The sequence below is a fragment of the Sebastes umbrosus genome, chromosome 7 (genome assembly GCF_015220745.1).
Source record: "Sebastes umbrosus isolate fSebUmb1 chromosome 7, fSebUmb1.pri, whole genome shotgun sequence".
Taxonomy (NCBI): Eukaryota; Metazoa; Chordata; class Actinopteri; order Perciformes; family Sebastidae; genus Sebastes; species Sebastes umbrosus.
In genome coordinates this window covers 16632936-16653537 of record NC_051275.1, presented here as the reverse complement: position 1 = coordinate 16653537, position 20602 = coordinate 16632936, and the positions used below count along the sequence as shown (strand labels likewise).

At 38.9% G+C, this 20602-nt stretch overlaps 2 protein-coding genes across 4 annotated transcripts in view; both read right to left on the bottom strand.

Moving 5' to 3' along the window:
- relb (v-rel avian reticuloendotheliosis viral oncogene homolog B) overlaps positions 1–6803 on the bottom strand; it is a 19846-nt gene extending 13043 nt beyond the window's left edge. Inside the window, exons 1-2 of one of the 2 annotated variants that reach the window (XM_037774913.1) lie at positions 6792–6803; positions 359–428 (exon numbers count right to left, since the gene is read on the bottom strand). In XM_037774913.1, coding sequence (XP_037630841.1) covers positions 359–404 — 46 coding nt within the window. In that variant the 5' untranslated portion in view covers positions 405–428; positions 6792–6803. Of the gene's footprint in view, positions 1–358; positions 429–598; positions 918–6791 lie in introns of those variants that run through there. The other variant, XM_037774912.1, reaches the window with a different exon arrangement.
- Positions 3828–20602, bottom strand: clptm1 (CLPTM1 regulator of GABA type A receptor forward trafficking). Of its 2 annotated transcripts, XR_005207557.1 has the most exons (15): positions 20466–20602; positions 15103–15242; positions 12082–12205; positions 11736–11894; positions 11430–11547; positions 11232–11317; positions 10061–10181; positions 9699–9943; positions 8653–8746; positions 7911–8101; positions 7377–7472; positions 6976–7111; positions 6399–6566; positions 4805–5063; positions 3828–4474 (listed from the first exon to the last, which is right to left on the bottom strand). XR_005207557.1 is itself a non-coding variant. In XM_037774911.1 (14 exons), exons 1-14 carry the CDS (start codon positions 20514–20516, stop codon positions 4873–4875), a joined length of 1920 nt encoding a protein of 639 aa, XP_037630839.1. In that variant the 5' UTR covers positions 20517–20602; the 3' UTR covers positions 3828–4872. The 2 variants fall into 2 exon arrangements, 1 of the variants encoding a protein (XP_037630839.1); XM_037774911.1 differs by having other exon boundaries at positions 3828–5063.

The window sequence follows — 20602 nt, the reverse complement described above, 5'->3', positions numbered from 1 at the left end:
AGATATATTAAAATTAATGCTTAATAATGCTGTTAAGTTTTGTTAAATGTTATCTAGTCTTGTTTAGTTTTGCACTTCACTAAGCCTGACATCACCACACCAAATGCATCATGCCAGAGCAAATATGATTTCTGGGAAATCATGGTTCCCAGGCAAACTGTAACCAGAGGCTTTGTGACTGTTAAACATTACAATACAAGATGAGGAAGCAGAAATACTAACGATGGTCTGATCTGAACTTCTCCTTCTGCATGAGGTCGCCTAAGGTCACACCTTTTTTTTGTGTTGCAATAAACCCACACATGCATGACTTCATGTCTCCTGAGCTAAAGGAGAAAAAACAAGAGCTTATACTCACCAAAGTCTGACTGCCCTCGCGGCTCTGCAGGAAAAACAGAAAGCATTATTATAATACTAATAATAATCAGCTGTTAGAAGTTAAACATGCACAAAGAGGGAGTGAGAGCTCTGTTCCTGGGAATGGGTGTTGGCTGCTCTTGCTGACAAATCACATGTTTGGTGATGATGTAAGACCTCTCTCTCACTCACACTCACTTTCTGACACGAACAAACACAAAAACACCAGATTAACACCTACCAGAGGTACCGTTGAAGATGTCCATGTCTTTCATCGCATGTGAGGAGTCCTTAAAGACCATGAACTCCGCCGTCGTGGATCTTGAATCCTTTCCAAAACCAGATTACTTCCTGTACTAATCTTCTCTTCTGGGGTCAAAACTTCTATCTGTCCTTTTTTAAACAGCTCCTGTAAAGACTTGTCAGGCTATAAAACAGCTCTGTGTGTCTGCACCGAGCCGTGAAAAGCTGTTAAACGGACTACAATCCATGTGTTGAGTGATATTTGACTCAGTTTTGTGTTTCCTGAAGCAGCCTCGCTCTGATTGGCCGCTTCAGCATGTGGAAATCCCCCCGACGTGACGTCACCTCCCCAGAGGGAAACCCCCCCATGGGGATATAACAGGTACCCTACTGCATGCAGCCTATTACTGACCTAATATTTTACTAGTTTGAATATCAGCTTGAACCCAAAAGGGGAACGTGACCCAAAAAGGAAAATATGTTTCCATTGTGTAATATTTTTTTTGTTTTTACTGAAACAACCTGCGACTATTTAAATGAGCCTATAAATGTAATTGATAATACAAGCTTAGTCAAAGCCAACTTTTCCTCAAAGAGACATTAGATATTTATCCTGCCTGAACTAATGTTTTACTAGTTTGAAAAATCAACAGATTGTGACCCAAAAAGGAAAATTTTTTTTTTTTTTTCCATTATGTAATTTTGTTTTTACAGAGCTTCACTGCATTATGCAAAACAACCTGCGACTTTCACAACAGCTTCTTCCCAGCTACAATAAGACTGGTGGCAAAGGACATTAAAGAGGGACACAAATACCCCGTACCTCACCTCCATACCATTATTGACACACAGTACACCTGAACTGAATGGACTGTAATGCTGTGCAATATGCTGCCTTCCACTGTGTCATTCTCTGAAATATATTAATTGTTTTTTTAAATATTTTTATGAGCTACAAGTTCTTTTAACATGGTCATGGAGCATATTTACTGTATATTTGCATTCTGGGGGTATCGTTCCTATGCAGAGGGTAGTTTAGTTTATTTATTGACTACAATGAGGGCGTTTTATATTTTAATAATTTATGTATTTATTGTGTTGAGTTGAATGTGCAACTTATTTTGTACTGTACTTACCTTGTGCCTTTTCTACCTTTTTTCTTTTCTTAAAGCTGACTTGGTGTAAACTGCTCAGAATTCCAATGTACTTATTATAGGTGCAAATGGCAAATAAATCTCTTGAAGAAAAAAAAAAAAATCTTAAATGAGCCTTTAAATGTATTTATAATACAATACTAGTCAAAGCCAACTTTTCCTCAGAGAGAGACATTAGATATTCATCCTGGTTGCATCATGCCACCATCCTGCCTCAGCTCGTTTACCAGAAACTGGTTGAACAGTGGGAATTCCTGTTTTTAATCATGATTTATTTGTAGTTGCCAAACTGCATCAATAAGCTCTCCGCACGTTTAGTAAAGACGTGATGCAACATCAACTTTTAAGACTGTTTGCTCAAAGGTTTTTGAAGCGCAACAGTGCCACCTGCTGGAGACACAGAGGACAGGCGGGTTTAAAGGAAATGGAAAACGAAAGCTGAGGCATTTAGAGGAAGCAGTGACTCAGAGATCAATTTAAAAAAAGATATCTCAGCTGCAGTGGTTTTACAGATAAAGCAATGTTTTCCAATCTGAAATGAGTCACACGATACGAAAGAAGAAGAAAAACTGCTTGTAAACAGTTTATGAAAAACAGATGTTTTTTTTGCCTTTTAGGAGCCTATAAGATATTAAAATTAACTGTCACATCACACTTTGTTCTCAAACTGCTCACAGCTCAGAAACACACACAACCAGCAGATCACAAGTTGGGAACTGGTGGGTTAGACACACACAGCATCAGGCTTGGGTCAAGAGGGCATCAGTGTTTCTGTAGATTCAGTTTCATAAAGGCAGGTGACAATCATAAACATCTGCACATCATCTGGTAGATGCATCCTTTGTATAGGTGAATGCCAACGGTGTCCAACACTGGCTGTGCATTACAATACCCATACTATTTAGTAGGCCAGAAAAAGATTTAGTATCTCGCAATAAATAGTATATCAAATGCAGTATGCTAAAAATACCAGGATGTCCAACTACATACGGTCACATTTGTCAGTGCAAGCTTTTTCTGACTATTCTGACCCACAATCCTCTACGCAGTGGATATATGAGCAAGAGGGTCAAAGTTCAAGGTGCAATGTTATGACAAAGTGACAAAGTAGTATGTCCCAATTTTACGCATATTGCATGCAACAGTACGTATTTCGTAAGGGCACCTGCAGTATGTACATCCATTATCTGTAACCGCTTATCCTATTCAGGGTCGCGGGGGTGCTGGAGCCGATCCTAGCTGACAGACTACACCCTGGACAGGTCGCCAGACTATCACAGGGTTGACACATAGAGACAGAACCATTCGCACTCACACTCACACCTATGGGGTCAACAATTAACCTAACCTGCATGTCTTTGGACTTTGGGAGGAACCCGGAGAAAACCCACGCTAACACGGGGAGAACATGCCACGCCGGGTTTGAACATGAGACCCTATGCACTGTGCCGCCCTAGCTGCAGTATGTACTAAAAGTAAAAAGAAAAAAGTATGCGATTTGAAACGTAGCCTACAATTTGGCCTCACATCACTAAGCCACCAGCATGTGCCAGCATTACTCCAACCTGCTTGTCTCTCCACAAATTCACTACAAAGAGGTATTGACCAGGCCTGTCAAATTAACCGAACTTTACTATTTGAATTAGAAAGTGACTGATGATCAAATTCAAGTACAGCTGAAACAATTTAGTATTTTCATGATTACTTAATAGTTTGAGTCAATTTTCTCAGCAAAAGTTACTATGACATTTGCTGGTTTCAGCTTCTTGAATGAGAGTATTGTTTGCTTCTCTTTTTCTATTTCTTTGTAAATTGAATCGTTGAGTTTTGTACCTTTAGTATGAACTTGGGCTCTGGAAAAATAAAGATGGTTTGTCAGAACAAAAAATTTCAGAGAAAATAATTGCTATTAATATTGACATTAGTCAGCTACAATCTAAAACTCAAGCCTTCAGGGTGAAAGAGTACAAAGACCTAAATGATGCATAACCAAATAAATAATAAAGTTTCCCGCAAAAATATTGTTGTTGAACCCAGAACTAGAAAGAGTTAAAATCAAAAAAGCTTTGCATAGACATTTTAAATCACACTTAAGTTTTACTATAAACATGAATGAATCAAAATGTAATATGTACCAACATGGAACCCTCTTTGTTTCAGGATTTACAGCACTCAAAATTAAAACAAGAGACACTGTAATTCCTCCAGCACACACCCGACTGTCTCCACTGTGTCTGTCAAGGTGATCTGGTTTGGAGCTTGAAAACAATTTGAAAATCAGACGTCCAGCCGAGGGGGTAAAATTAAAATTAGACTTGCAAATTAGCTATTAGCTAGACAGTTTTGACAACAGTATTATTAACATGACAAGCTGAGATTCTGTACAGTTTGAGGACATACAAAAAGAATGCTTCAGAGACTGAAAAACAAAAAATAAGTCATTGACAATATTAATATATTTATATTAATACCAACAAGGCTGTTATTTTTTATGTTCATGTTTAGAACATTAACCATTTCTTTAAAATCGAGGGTAGGAGTCACTGTCTTGTGGGTAGTGTCCTGTAGGGTCGTCAATCTTGCCTCCAGTCACCACCTCTCTTTTTCAACCTCCTTCGTGGCTCAGGATCTTTCCAGTTTCCCCCAGAACTACTCACCAGTTTCCAGGCAATCCGAAACACGGTGCTCACATGGAATGAAAAGAAAAATTCACAAGGAATCTACACAAAGAAAAAAAAAAAAAAGCTGCTCTTAGCCTCTTTTTTTCCTTGTATAAAAAAAATGTAGTATAACTGCGACCAGTTCCCTCCCAACCTCTACTCCAAGACATTGTTACCCTCTGAAAAATCATACAGATACAGTACATCACGTTTTGTTTTACTTCACTTGAACTGCAAAACGAGAGGGCCGGGAACAAAAATAAGAATTTACCAAGTCTACACTGAATATGATTCTCTGTGGATCCACACAGAAATCAGAGGGAACAGTTGAACTGCATTTTTTTTTTGTAGTGGCGTCCATGACGGCTAAACAACGACTCCCCTCCCTACCTAATTTCCACAAGTCCTCTTCGCCCCAGCAGTGATGGCCAGGGAGGCAGATAAGGGCGTTGTTTTGCTTAATCGTTCTTCTTCTCCCCCTCTGGTTTGTCTGTGATGGCAGCGGGTGCAGCGGGTGCATCAGGAGCAGCGTCTCCCTCTGCCGTGTTGTCCGAGGTGGGTTCCACTCCGCTTGTGCCAAACTCGTTGACCCTGTTGGGATCCACCCGATAGATCCAGCGCTGGTAAAGGTAGACGAAGAACACTACATCTGCAGGAGAAGAAACAGAGGTTAGTCCAGTGAGAAACAAGCATATTGCAATTTTTTTCATCTCACTTTAGGAAAACTGTCATAGTATAAAGTATACACATACTTTTTTATGCAATCAGAATAGTGGGATCTGCATTTGCAATTATCACAGTCCCTGCAACATCCAACATCATAGCACTACTTGAGTTAATCTTTGCATGTAAACTATTTGAGAATCGATATAGTAACACAAAACATAATATCGCAATATTAAATTTTTTCAATATTTTCTTACACCCTTAGCATCTAGTACATGACCAGTCAAGACCCACCAATAACTCAACTCAATGATGGACACTCAACATTCAACGCACTGATGAGAAAAGTAAAACCCAGATAACCAACTGAGGAGCTGAGCTGACTGAGACAGAGATGATGACATCACCTACCAATGAAAAAAACTTAAATTTCCACAACAACAGACTGTGCACACACACTTCACAGACCATAATGTAAAAGAAAACATTTTAGGGGGTCACATGATTGCCGTGAGGCTGTGTGAAGTTTCCTGAGTGAGGTTTCCTGAGTGAAAGTGAGCTGAAACTCAACCAAATTACTCCACAGTTGTATTTAGTGCCAGCACCTATGAATACATGTTGATTAAATATGGTTGTGTCTAAAAGGTAACCCGCAAATTGCCCAAACTTGCAAAAACTTTCAGAACCCGCTGCCTGACGATCTATCCTAATCATAACTATTCAAGGTCAATGCCTAACCTTAACCATCTCACGAGAGTTTCGCAATTTGCGTGCTACCTTCTAGACATGACCGTTAAATATAATGTGCTCAGCACTGTGACTCTTTAAAATTAATTACACTAAAACAACCTCATAAAGTATGTGGTAATATCAATGGGAATTATGGTTGTGAGTGAGACCTAGTGAGTTGACACCAGGTGGAGTTGGAGGATTAATTACAACTGATGCTGTTACTGGCATCGAAGGCCAACTGTGATTTTGACAGTTGCTCTGTGGTTCCAGGGAATCAAACATAATGCCATGAGTGACTTTATGCGTCAGTGTATTTAAGTCAAAACAAAAAGGGCCAGAAAGGAGGACAGTCTTTCCTTTAAACAAACAACAAATCTGTCTGGATTATCTTTAGCTGTCACCATGCTGAGCAATGATTCAAACCTGAAACCACCTCTAGCAAAAACACTGCACATCTGTGCTTCATCAAGCTACAAACACAAAATGGCTTCTTTAAGGACATTAAATGGCTTCAACTGATTATTTAACTTCCCCTGCTCCTGATAAACTCATAAAAAGTACAACATTTAGATCAGGAAAGACGTACCATCTCTGAGGCATCCTATCCTGTACATCATGGGCATCTTGATGACGAAGGCAAACAGGTCATCAATGAAGGTGTTGAGAGCCTTGTAGGTGAGCATCCTCCATGGGAGGTGGGCCACAGACTTCATTTTGTAGTTGATGAATAGCTGCGGTGTCATTGTAATGAAACCTAAAAAAACAAAAAGCGGAGATGGAAAGGAAGACACCGGTAAGGAAATGTAAACAATTTTACACCAGAGGCAGTAAATTAGACAACAGCCAACGTGACTGAGTGAAGTCTATTAATACACAACACATTAGCAGAGGCTAGTGGGAATTGGATATGTAACCATGATGCAAGGGTGAAAACATTAGCTACATGTACATCCACTTAGAGACGGGATAATTAAGAGACAATAATAATAATCAGATGACTCTCTGGCCTTTAAAAATAGATTTACATAAACAGGAACAAAACGGACAAAATGTGTCAGCAGAGAGTAAAATCAATAATACATTAAGAGAATAAATTTAAAATAGTCCCACAGAGAGAGTTGAGAATGAGTATACAAGTATATAAATACTTAAGACATACTTACCAAAGGTTAACAAGAAGCCATAGAGCATGCTGAGTACCCATGAGTACCAGCCTTTGTGCTCTACGTACAATAAACTGTAGATCGCATAGCAGCCAAACAGAGGGTAGAGCAGCCAAGACAGGTACTTGAAGGCCATCTGTTCACAGTACACAAGAGAGAAAAAGGTTTGATCAAAAACAGTAATAAGACATTGACTAATATATAAAACAGTACTAATTGGTCTGCTTTTATGAGACATACTGGTGATATTCATCCCAACATAGAAATGTGTATTTAGGTTTGCCCCTCTCCACAGAGTGGAGGTCCGTCATCTGTTATAAAATAAATGTATTTTTGAAAGCAGTGTCCTCTGAATGTGGCCGCTGATAAGAGTGTTGCAGTTGAGTATTGGTTTGACTTACATCGTCATAGATTTTGGTTGAAGACTTCACATATGTTGACTTGTCTTTGAATACCAATCTTGGCACCACCCCTAGGATTTTGTTCTCTCTGTCCAACTAGAGAAAGACAAACATTGGTGGTTACTGGAATATGGTAATAATAGTACAACATAGTAGAAATGTACAGATACAATAGGTTAGGATTAACAAAAAGGACAGATGGAAAAAACATGTGAGAAATATTATCTTCAAATGCAATTGCTTGGCTTCAGAAGAGACCTTGAAGCCAGAGTAGTAGTGGAGTCTGCCGGTTTTCATTCAAACCAAACATCATCTTAAGACATTCACTGGTTAACTCATACTTTTCTGGTTAAAGATTAATTCATCAGTTAAATAGGCTGCATTAAGTTGGTCTGACATTTTTTATATTTTCTTAAAAGACAGAGGAGCCCACTGGCTCAAAAGGAAAATTGTTGGAGTTTTTTAATTTCTAAAGAGTTATACTGTTTATCAAACAATATTGTGTATAAAAATACAAGTGTTGCTCTGACTTACTTTAACATCCATGACCTTGGTGATTTTCCACAGGTCAATAAGGAGGCCGATGAACACGCTGACCTGCACCACAAAGTTAGTTTCGTTGTCCAAGATGTACAGCAGCACCACCAGAGACTGAAAGACTCCAAATGTGATGGAGCGCACAGAAAGGCCTTCGAGAGACTGTCTGCTGTTCCAGAACTGGATATCTGGGGAGGAAATGGTGGTAAGTTGAAGCTGAGGGTCAGACAAACAACAGGGCAATCTATTTTTTTGTTATGTTAAGTAGGGCTGTCAAACTTAACACATTAATAATGCGTTAATTAACACTTAAATTTGTTTTAACGCCACTAATTTCTTTAATGCATGAACGCAATCGATCTTTCAGAGGTTGTAGCGGGCTTAGTTTTTAAGCTAGAGTGAAGATGCTGGTATCGTATACATTAGAAAAACTTAAGGAATCCATTGGTATCAACCATGTCATACTAGCTTGTCGCAAAGGCTCCAAACTTGCGCTAAATTTTGGTGAGGAAAAACTGTCACGGCCATTTTCAAAAGGGGTGAAAATGGGTTCTATGAATACCCACGAGTCTCCCCTTTACAGGAATGCCTACTTTATGATCATCACATGCAGTTTGGGGCAAGTCATAGTCAAGTCAGCACACTGACAGCTGTTGTTGCCTGTTGGGCTTGAGTTTGCCATGTTATGATTTGAGCATCATTTTTAGTCCTGCATACAGACCGGCTGTTATGACCTTACCATTCTTGAAGGCAAGAAACTCGAAGATGCTGTGCACAATGGAGACAACGATGGTGAGTCCCAGCAGGTACGGGTTGGTTTCCAAAAGGGCCACCTATACAAAGAGAGAGAGTTATTAATCTAAAGTTACAGATGTATCTCAATTTTTATGTTTGATCAGAAAGTCCACAGGTTACATTTAGCTGCAGCCACAGCTAGAAAACACAGTAGTGTTTCTATAGTAAACCTGTCGAGGTATTTGGGATGAGAATCATAAATAAGTAATTATACTACAATACTATTGTGATACAATGCCAACAAAAATGATTTTATTCCAACACAAGCCAATTAGCAAAAACAAAACTGCTCAGGAGTTAACATGTCTTGAGCTGCAACAATTAATCGATTAGTTGCAAGCTAGTATATTAATCACCAATTATTTTAATAATCGATTAATTGGTTTGAGTAAATTTTAAGAAAAAAAAAGATAAAATTCTGATTCTAGCTTCTTAAATGTGAATATTTTCTGGTTTCTTTACCCCTCTATGACAGTAAACTGAATATCTGAGTTGTGGACAAAACAAGACATTTGAGGACGCCATCTTGGGTTTTGGGAAACATTGATCGACACATTTTTCTGACATTTTATAGACCAAAATGCGAATCGATTTATCAAGAAAATAAATCAACAGATTAATCGACAATGAAAATAATCATTAGTTGCACCCCTAAACATGTCTGTTGAAAAGATACACCTGGCTCATAGTAACTCAAATACGTTTCTTAATCTGTGAATAAGGATAAACAGAAATCTCTGAAATAGAAAACTATAAATACAGTGAGTTTCTATGTAAATGTCACAATAATGATAAAACATACTGCTAATGTTACATTATATATTACATTATTTCACCAATGTATCATTAAATAAATGTCCAAATAGGAGTAATTATTATTGCAACCCAAAAGCAAACCTGCATAAAAGAACCAAAAACACCTTAATCTCATCACATCTAGTACAATTCTTTTTTTCCAGCTTTCTGTCTCTGTGATCCTTGAAGTCTTACCTTGACAGAGTCTTGATCTTCATCAGACTGCTCGTAGGTGTCCTCGGGAAGGAAGTTCCACGGTGAGCGTGCATTTTGGGCAGCATACAGCTGCCAACGCCACAAGGACAGCGGGCAGTAGGAGAGGCGCAGCGGGAGTGCTTTCAGGGAATCGTTGATGGGATAGTAGTCCTTCTGAAGGTTCCAGTAGTCATTGAAGTACACAATGGGATAGTAGTCGCCACTTACTGCATCAAACTTAACATCTAGTGATAGAAGAGTGGAAATGTCAAAGATGGTTTCTTTTTGTTCTGTCAAACCAAGACTCATTAATCAGCTGCTGTAGTAGGGACCTGGCAAAGAGGTGAGAGGGATGAACTTACGTTGGTCTAGAGGAGGGGGAACCGAGCCTTTGACCCAGGCAGTGTGGTCGTCCACCATGTTGATGGTGAGGTTGGGGTGCCAATGAGAGATAACCTCTACTGGACCGTGGCTCTCTGCTCGCTGTGAGGAAACATTTGATTTGACACGTCAGTGATGAGCTGCAACACCATGTGCAAAAGGCAGTTTGTCTTAGCTGCTGTAACAACTATTATTTCTATTAATGATAAAACCAATAGAAAGTCAAATCCAACGAGTAAACTCATTGATATCGTTTTCTGATGATTTTAATTTTGTAAAATGTATTTATATTCTTTGCTCACAGCCTTTCCCAAGATAACCTACAATTAGTGTTTCTGTAAGATTTATTTGGAAATCAATGTCATAAGATGAGGATAACACACAGTGTACTATATCCTGGCCGACACTGGATTTCCGAGGCTGATACCGATATTTTAGATTTTTAAAAACTCTTCTAATGGCAATAACAATCAATAGTAATTTGTTTTTACATAAACAATAAATCTTGATCGGTTTTGTTATTGTGACGATGATGCATACATTTGAAAAATAAGCTTTTCAGTTCTCTCTGGTCTGCTGGACAAGCTATGTAGTGGTGACATTATTTCTAACAGGGCTGCACAATTAATCAATTTTATCGATATCGCAATATGGCCTACTGCAACTTTCAAATTGCAGGATGAGGAGGAAATCGCAATATTTGTTAACGGTGAAATACAATACCATTTTAAATTAAATATTGTCGACCTGCAGAGATGTCCTGGCCTACACATCATATTCTTAATAAAACATCTGTGTTTGGTACAGATCCCCAGAAAATCCCACCATAATTATTTTATTTTAATATGTTTTTCAATGAAAATGAGAATAATGATGTAAAAATTATCATTCTGTTTAATATCGCAAATCATAATAAAATATCAGTCAAAATAATCGCAATAAGATATTTTTTTTAAATCATGCAGCATTAATTTCTAAATTACCTCAGACCTAGTTTGGCATTTCTTTACAGCAATTTCTTGTCACTTGATCAGCCAACATATACACTGATATATTCACAATAAACTAATATCTGTGATATATTGGCCAGGTCAATTTACGGGTCTAGCTCTACAGTGTACAAAACAATAAGTAAAGCAAAAATATATCAACCTTGATCACTTCAGGATCTGCTTCAGTCTCTCCTGTTAGCAGATTCTTGGTCTTCATAAACTTTCTTCGCTTGAATTTATTCAGCACTGAAAGAGGAAACAAGTGATGGTTAACACTTAGAAATGATCAAATAAATTATTCTATTCTTACAACTTTCGTTAAAAGTTTACAATCTGTGCGTTTTCCACATGAGCTTACTTCGTGATGAATGAACTGTTGCCAGTCTGCGATACTGGCCCTTGCGTTTGGGGTCTGGGTGGAATCCACTTTTAGTGAAGTAGACGTGCATGTAAAGGGAACCATTCTTCTGCACTTCCTGTAAGTACACACCAAACAGGAAGAGTATTAGAGTTTCAGACAAAAACACATCCATATTACAAATCTCAAGTTCTTTCCTGTGCTTCACCAAAGTTAATCTCATTTCCTAAACTAATACCTGTTCCCTCTCACCATCTATCTACGGTCTGACACTTCTCTCTCACATTGCTCCTCAGTCATCCTCACCTCAGGGATGTCCATCTCCTTATATTGCTCGTAACAGCCGTCCCCCTCCTCCCCAATGGTCCAGTCTCCGTAGACTAGGTCCCTGTGGAACCAGAACAGGGATTCTGTGTTGTTGAAGTCGGTGAACACCTCCTCCTGGGATATGTACACGTACAGGTCCTGCAGGCATGGTGAGAAAATAAAGGTGTTTATGATAATACAGAGTCAGGGGAGAGGGAGCGAGTTGGTCTGAAAGGGAGAGATATCACTGGTTTGCTGTCGAAATACTTCAGGGGATCACAGTGTTGAGGGGGGTTTACATGGCCATGCAGGTAAAGGCAATGGACAGAGGGGACAGGTGTAATACCATGAGGGTGTCCTTGGGGAACAGGTTCCTGCTGGGTACTCTGGGTGCCCCGGCTGGCGTGTTGGGGTCTGGAGTGGACGGCCCTCGACGGAACCAGCTACTGATCGCCCAGATTATGAAGATTCTGGAGAAACAAGTGAAAACAGAGTCAGAGGAAAATAAGATTTGGTAAATAAGGAATTAACATCAAAGTTAAGAGGAGAAACACAAATAAAAGAAATATGACAAAAATATAAAAAGAGGAGAGCAGCAGGGGTGGGGATGAGTTGGATTAATATTTAAATTTATTTGTAAATGAACAAATACTGGGTGCATTAGCATAAAAAACTCTGAGACAAAGTATTTCATTTTGATCTTTCTCTTGAGATCTGAAGAGCTGCTACAGGGGAGTGAAACCACAAGGAGGCTAATCTGATCAAACTGTGTGCAGTCAAACTGCATTACATTCAGACTTTAAGAGAGAGAGAGACCTTTTCTTGAAACATAAATCAGTGACAGGTCAAAAGAAGCAAAATTAGAAGTGAAAGAAGAACAGAGTACTCTGTGGCAAACAAAGAAAACATTGCAAAATGTCCAAAAATATCAAGAACTGACATGTTTTTTTTTCGGGGGTTTTTTAATCAGTGTAACTGCCAACCTCCCTTTGTACGTTTGTGGTTTTGTTCAATGTATACTTCCCTCTTTGGTTGGTATGGGTTAAACTGACATTTTCTGTTTGATATCATAGTAAAATTGATAAAGAAAAATTCTATGTTGCATGCAGAGCATGCATCGTGTTTACGAAACGATTACACATCCATTTTAGAAAAGATCTTAGTTTGGCATTCCTCAGTCCAAAAAGTTCAATATAATCTAAAACCATCAAGCAAATGTTCCTCTGCTTTAACCAAAATATCTACTTCCTTTTCTACCTTATGACAGATATTTAAAGCTAAATTCAAACTAGGTGCCAAAAAATGTACTACACTGGTACCAGCTCCACAAGGGCTATGCTTTGCATGAGCATTTTTAGTACAAAATAACCCTTGCTCCTGAGATACTGTACATTCTGTTATACAGAGAGATATCCCTAAATATTAACCCTTAGAGACCTTCATACACCTGTTTTTGTCTTTTTGGGGGGTCTAAAACTATGTCACATTGAAGAGGTGTATGTCATCTGAGAGCTGGGAACCTGAAGATTAATTTGAGATGCAGCTCAGCACTGTGTGTCAAGTTGTTCTAGTCATAAATCAGAAATAAACCTGAATTAAAATAAATTGTAAATGTGTATAAAGGCTTAGATTATTATGATAGAAGTATATGATGGCCATCCCCATGCTTTATTATGTCTCATAAGTTGTTGCAACAATTTTGGGGTTGATACAATTTGTTACACAGATTTGTTACTAAATGTAACACTTTTTTACCACTCGTGATTTGATAAAAATGATCAATAATCCCTCCAAATTACCACATTAAGACACCTTGAGGAACATCATAGAAAAAGCCATGCTGTGATTTGGTATCAAAAACTTTTGACATTTGGAGATTTCTACAAGAATTGCATTTTTCGGTGATTGGATAGCAAGCACTTCTGTTCTGTAAACTGCTCAGAACCCCCTTTATTGTCAATATACCTAGGAAAGCCATCCATCCTCTGAATGCTCTAGGTCTCTAGTTTATGGTTGTAAAGTTTCATGAGGCTGTGATTATCCTAGAGGTCACCATAGGTCATTTTATACAGTGAGGTCAAGTTTTAAAAAAAATGGTCTCACTACAATGAAATGGCTACTATGGGGTCTAACATCATCACACATGAATAAAGTTGGGTTCACTGGATCCACAAGAGTCTCAGTGATACCCAGTTTATGTAATTCCAAGACTGTTTAGGGACCCCAGTATGCAGAAATATTCACACATATTTCTAGAATGGGCGGAAATAAAATACTGTAGTTTTTTGCCACAAACTGCATGAGATTATCATAAAGTGGGGATGTCTGTAAAGGGAAGACTCGTGGGTACCAATGTCACCCATTTTCATTTACATATATTGATGTCAGATGTCAAGAGACCCCTGAGAAAATGGCCTTGCCAGTTTTTCTTCACCAAAGTCAGTCAAGCATTATTTAGCCTCCTTTCTGACAAGCTAACATGACATGGTTGGCACCAATAGATTCCTTAGGTTTTCTAGTTTCATGATACCAGTACTCTAAAACTGAGCTTGCTACAGCCTCTAAAAGACAGTAAAGGTCCCAGAGGGTTTAACTGATTCTTGAATATGTTACACATTAAAAAGAATTGTTAAATCCCCTGAAAGTCACTGCAATCTACATACACAAGGCAATTGACATCCACCACATTAAGGCAACACTTAAGCCTACTACAAAGCTATTGCACTGCAGAGAGTAGACAGGTGCGTCAGATCATTAACTCTGACTGTGAAAGATGTGAACCAAAAATTCCCACACTGTTGATTACTCATACACATTTTTGTTGGTACCAATGCTGCTTGGGTGTGATCGACGGTGCAGGATTTTTTTGTTCATCCACCACATTAAGAAGGTAGTACTTAATGAACTTTTTATTGGACAAATCACTGAACATTAAGTCAACCATAATTAGAGAGACGTTTAGAGATATTGTCATCCCCAAGTCCGGTGAGGACAAATGTACCTTAGACTGAATCAAAACATACATAGAAATCCATTAATTAACCATTTGTCTAGTTTGTCTATGCTGCAAATTGCACTGAAAAAGATGAGGAGACAGATTTTAAAATGGACAAATTTGGGTAAACGGCAGATTGACAGGCAACGCAGACTGTAAACTCTGAGATCCGGAGCAGAGTGGACATCAGATGAGCTGTGGTTCTGCACACAGCTTTAATATGGATTTGACACCACCATAATAAATCACATCATGTATTTCGTTAATTATTACAATCACAGTATCAGAGTACGCTTTTATCTGTGGGCTGGCTCTCCACTTGTAAAGACAGGGCGAGCCTGCCAGATTAAAAGACAAAAAGGAAAAACTCACCTGAAGAGGACTCCTTTAATGACCTGCCATGCATTAGGTGCTGGTTGCGGCGGCGGCTGCTGCTGCTGAGGGTCCAGTGCATTTTCAGGTGTCGGCACAACCTGGCCATCTGTTGTTGCAGCAGTCCCATTGCTGTTCACCTACAACCACACAGACACACACACACACGGTCAGTGTAGCCAAAGAAAGTCACAATGATGATGCAGTAATGGCATCATGTGATGAAGTCTGTCATCAAACGAGAACAGCTTCACTGGCAGTAAAAAGGAGACACACATGTTCTCACTGTACTTTACTGAAAGCCCAATGTCGTGATATAATACAGTACAATTGATCCCAGACTTTTATTATGTGTTGACTTCACATAATTGACTAACTGCCCAATGACCATTGTGTTAGGTAGAGCTGTGTATTGGCAAGAATCTAGCGATATGATACGTATCGTGATATAGGGGTTACGATTCAATATATATGTTTGTTGCGTATGGGGCCACAGACCGGTCAGGGTGTCCATGCTGTCCTAATGTTATGGTTGATCGGTGTATGTCAATCATGTCAATGATTCATTCATTAACTGCTTATCCTATTCAGGGTCCCGGGGGTGCTGGAGCTGATCCCAGCTGACATTGGGCAACTATCACAGGGCTGACACATCGAGACAGACAACCATTCACACTCACACCTACAGGTAATTTAGAGTCAAAAATTAACCTAACCTGCATGTCTTTGGAAGGAAACCCACGCTAACACGGGGAGAACATGCAAACTCCACCGAAAGGGCCCCAAACCGGATTCGAAACTGCGACCCTCTTGCCGTGAGGCGACAGTGCTAACCACTGGACCACCGTGCCACTTCATGTCAAGTAAATATTTCTCAAATTAAATGAGTCAATAATAGTGGACACAAAAAAGTTTATTGAAATTTGTATCTGTATTTTTTTACCATAAAATGACAGCTTGTTTGGTAATATTGTTTTCACAATATTTTCTAAAACCCATCAAATGTTGCATAGAGTAGCTCAAATTTCATCTACAAGCCCAATGCTATTTTTACCAGCCTAACTTGATCAAAAGTCGCCCAGAAACCAGCCCAACCTGGCAATGCGGGTAATAACAACAAATACTTTCCACAAAAATTATAGCAAGAAATTTGCAATCAAATGTGCAGTATGCTTGGCAAATAAATAACAAACTTGGCAGATTTGAAAATGAATTGGCAACAATTTTAGCAACTGAAAGATACAGTATAATGCCAAATATTCTCTCACTCCAGCTTCTCAAATATGAGGATTTGTCGTTTTTCTGTTTTGTAAATTGAATAAATTTGGGTTTAGACTGTTCTAGTCAGACAAAACGAGCCATTTGAAGACATAACATAATCCTCTGGAAAACTGAGACAGGATTTCTTTGTAATTTTACTATTTTCGACATTTTATTGACTTTTTTTCATTAATGAAAAGAAAGTGTTGTTGCAGCCCTATAATAATTACAAATTACAAAACATATAAAGATGACATATGAGGGGCACCCAAGCTGAAACATTAAATTTCTAAGGATTGTAACTACCGTGATCTCTTGACCTAATAGAGCCTTTGTATCATGCGAGTATCAGCATGCATATTAGCATGTTAAAGATCAGTGAAATCTGTCATCAGTTTGCTTCGGCGTGTCCATGTAGCCCCCCCACCCACCCCTCCAGCAAGGCCACATTCTATTCAAGTGACACAATACACAAGCGTATGCCAAGTCATGAGACTCATTTACTATCTAAACATCTAATCTCCCCCATTGTCACCAGCACAAGGGAGACCAGAGGCTGGCCTCTTGAAACAAACAAAACTTGAGGGTAAAAAATGTTTTCCGCTCAGCAGGTTATTGAAGTGCCAAGAAGGCCAAGAAATGACTGCGTGAACATCGGAAATGTTGGGGTTTATGATAAGCCACTGACCTAGCACCATCACAAACTGAATTCAGAGGCCATGAATAGGCTCAAAATAGAGCTTTTTATCCTCGCTGCCATGTCCTGTTCCTTTCAAATAGAAGCAATTCTATTATCAGAGACATGGATCTCCGTCTCCTGGAGGGATCAACGTAATAACCATTACCAGATGGATCATCAATATGCTCCAACAACAGAAACAAGGTTATCTGTTCCAGCTCAAGATAATAATTTACACACACTGAACAAGGATTAACAATTAACCACCTATCCATGGTGTAGAGTAAATGCTTCACACTGGGTGTGTGTCTGACAGGAAAAGGGCCAACAGTTCAGATAAGTCACTCTTTCACAGAAATGGGATCGCTCCGGTAATGTTTGTCACACAGTATCTCCTCAAGGAGGAAGCAAGCTAATATAGGCATATAATTATGGATATAAAGGCATGGCTGTTGAATATGTGTCCATTGCTAATGTCTAAAAAGGCTTTCTGTCTGTGCTACAATGAGTATTTGCCAACATTCAAGATGGTCTTTCCACATTAAGAGGACATTTAGTACAAGGAAAATTCACATGTTATTTTAGACATGAAAACACTGACTTCATCATATGTGCGGTGATGGGACCAATACAGTTACACCTGTACCGAGTAGAAATATTAAATAAAACTTAGAAGACAAAAAGCACTAGTAACCACTTAGTGTATTCCCTTGATTCACCACAGAATTTTCTCTCAACTAATTCACCAGCAGTGGGCCTCAAGAGCAACATAACTGCCTCATCTAAAACTAAAAGCCTGACAGAGCGATTTTATTAAGAAAAAGAGACACTAAGCGCATGGTGTACCCTTGTCCTAGATTCTGCCACTTGTGTATTACAATTAGATATGAATTACAGAGCTAGGCATCGGTTATTCAGGAAGATAAATCCCTTACAATTTGTAAAACCCTCAAAAAATGTTATGCAACATTTAACCCTGAAAAAAACAGATTTGTAACCCATTTGTCAAGTCGCAACTATTGTTTTACCCAGATGGTTGTAAGAGAAGAATCTGGAAATACCTTCAAATAAGCAGTACAGGTTTTTAGAGATTTATCTTTGCTCTATCTATGCTTGGGGCGGCAGTAGCTCAGTCCATAGGGACTTGGCTTGGAAACTGGAGGGTCTTGTGTATTTCTGGCCTGTGTGTACTATGTAAAATAACAGAGTGAAAAAATGTAATTTCCCCTTTAATATTAATTAATAAAGTGCCTTTCTTCTTCGTCCTCTTCTTCTCAACTCTGAGACTTCAATGTAATGATAATGAGAACAAGAACATGGGAGGTGTGAATTAGGGCTAGATTTAAAAACAAAACCATGAAAGGAATCTATAGAAACCAAAACTATAAACCTAAAAATGACTGGTCTTTCTTGGTCTTACAGTAAAGATACCAAGCATATGCCATTTGCTACAGCTTTACAATCTGCTTGTTTGATCACATCAATAGTTTGTGTACCACTAGCATTTCTTTGTGTTTGTTTGGTTTAATTAACCAGAGAGGAGTAGACCAGTGGTCTACCTCTCTGGAGAGTGATGATTCACTGTCTTTGACCTCTGGTGACTTGTGATATCTGTCACTCCGGAAATAATTGCTAGCTGGCTTGATGTCGTCCTAAAAATCACCTCCAACAACTACTACAATTTAAGAGAGCATTTTCAAGCCAAATGTTAATGTCTACACACCGATTTATCTCACTTTGTTACCAAGATAAGCTGCCAGATTTGCCATGAGGCGTAAAAAAATATACATTGAGCCTGAAGTGTTCCCTGTAATGACTGTAAATAAATTAATGGTCTGTCTTGGTCTTACAGTAAAGATACTAAACATGTGCCATTTGCTATCAGCTTTACAATCTGCTTGTTTAATCACATCAATATTTTGGGTATCACTAGCAATTTTTTTTGTGTTTGTTTGGTCAAAGACAGACTTTGAATTAAACAGAAGAAGACAACCTTCTGTGTTTTAGAGATTTATCTTTGCTCTATCTATGATGAACTCTGAGACTTCAATGTAATGATAATGAGAACATGAGGTGTGAATTGAGGCTGGATTTAAAAACAAAACCATGAAAGGAACCTATAGAAACCAAAACTATAAAAAAACAAAAATGACTGATCTGTCTTGGTCTTACAGTAAAGATACCAAACATGTGCTACAGCTTAACAATCTGCTTGTTTGATCATATCAGTATTATGTGTATCACTAGCATTTTTTTGTGTTTGTTTGGCCAAAGACAGAATTAACCAGAGAGGAGCAGACCAGTGGTTTGCCTCTCTGGAGAGTGATGATTCACTGTCTTTGACCTCTGGTAACTTGTGATATTTGTCACTCTGGAAGTAATCACTAGCTGGCCAGATGTCTTCCTTAAATCACCTCCAGCTACAATTTAAGACAGCTTTTTCAAGGGTTTAGCCAAATTTTGACGATTTATCTCACATTATGTTACCAAGATAAGCTGCCAGATTTGACATGAGGTGTAAAAAATCTACATTGAGCCTAAAGTGTTCCCTGTAATGCCTGTAAATAAATGACTAGTCTGTCTTGGTCTTACAGTAAAGATACCAAACATGTGCCATTTGCTAGAGCTTTACAATCTGCTTGTTTGAGCATATCACTAGCATCTCTTTGTGTTTGTTTGATTTAATTAACCAGAGAGGAGTAGACCAGTGGTTTGCCTCTCTGGAGAGTGATGATTCACTGTCTTTGACCTCTGGTAACTTGTGATATTTGTCACTCAGGAAGTAATCACTAGCTGGCCAGATGTCTTCCTAAAATCACCTCCAGCAACTACAGCTACAATATAAGACAGCATTTTAAAGCGTTTAGCCAAATTTTGACAATTTATCTCACATTATGTTACCAAGATAAGCTGCCAGATTTGCCATGAGGTGTAAAAAAATCTACATTGAAGCTAAGTGTTCCCTGTAATGCCTGTAAATGATGAAACAGTAAATGAAACAGTGGATCAGAGAGAGGTGTTTGAGAGCAGCTTGGCCTGGCTGGTGAATCTGCGTCGTTCAGGTTCAGGCCTTCTTGTGATAGCAGCTCACTGACACACTGCAGCAGTCAGCTGGCTCTCACAGACACACATCAACTCATTATCTTGTCACTTATTATGTAATAGTGTGTGTTCAGGTGAGATTTCACCGTTAAACACGGCTCACACTCCGCTAACAGCCCGGTTTTAACGGCAGCAGGAGGTCGTTTAAAAACCAACCGGCACTGACAACGTCACTGTGGTCTCGTGTAATGGTTTCTATGGTAATAAGACGATTACATGTTGACGGTCCATCACACTCACAACGCTCAAACAAAGATAAAACACCGCTCTACAATTGTAGGAGAAGATTCACTAAGATAATGAGAGTGTCATTCATTTTTACCTCGCCGTTGCTGACGGCTTCTTTCGACGCTTCGCTCTCCTGCGTCGCCATCTTTCCTTGTCTCTATCGCGGCGCACACTGCTGCTGCCTGGGAAACTGCGCGCAGTCTCGCGAGAGTTCGACAGATTGTAGCGTCA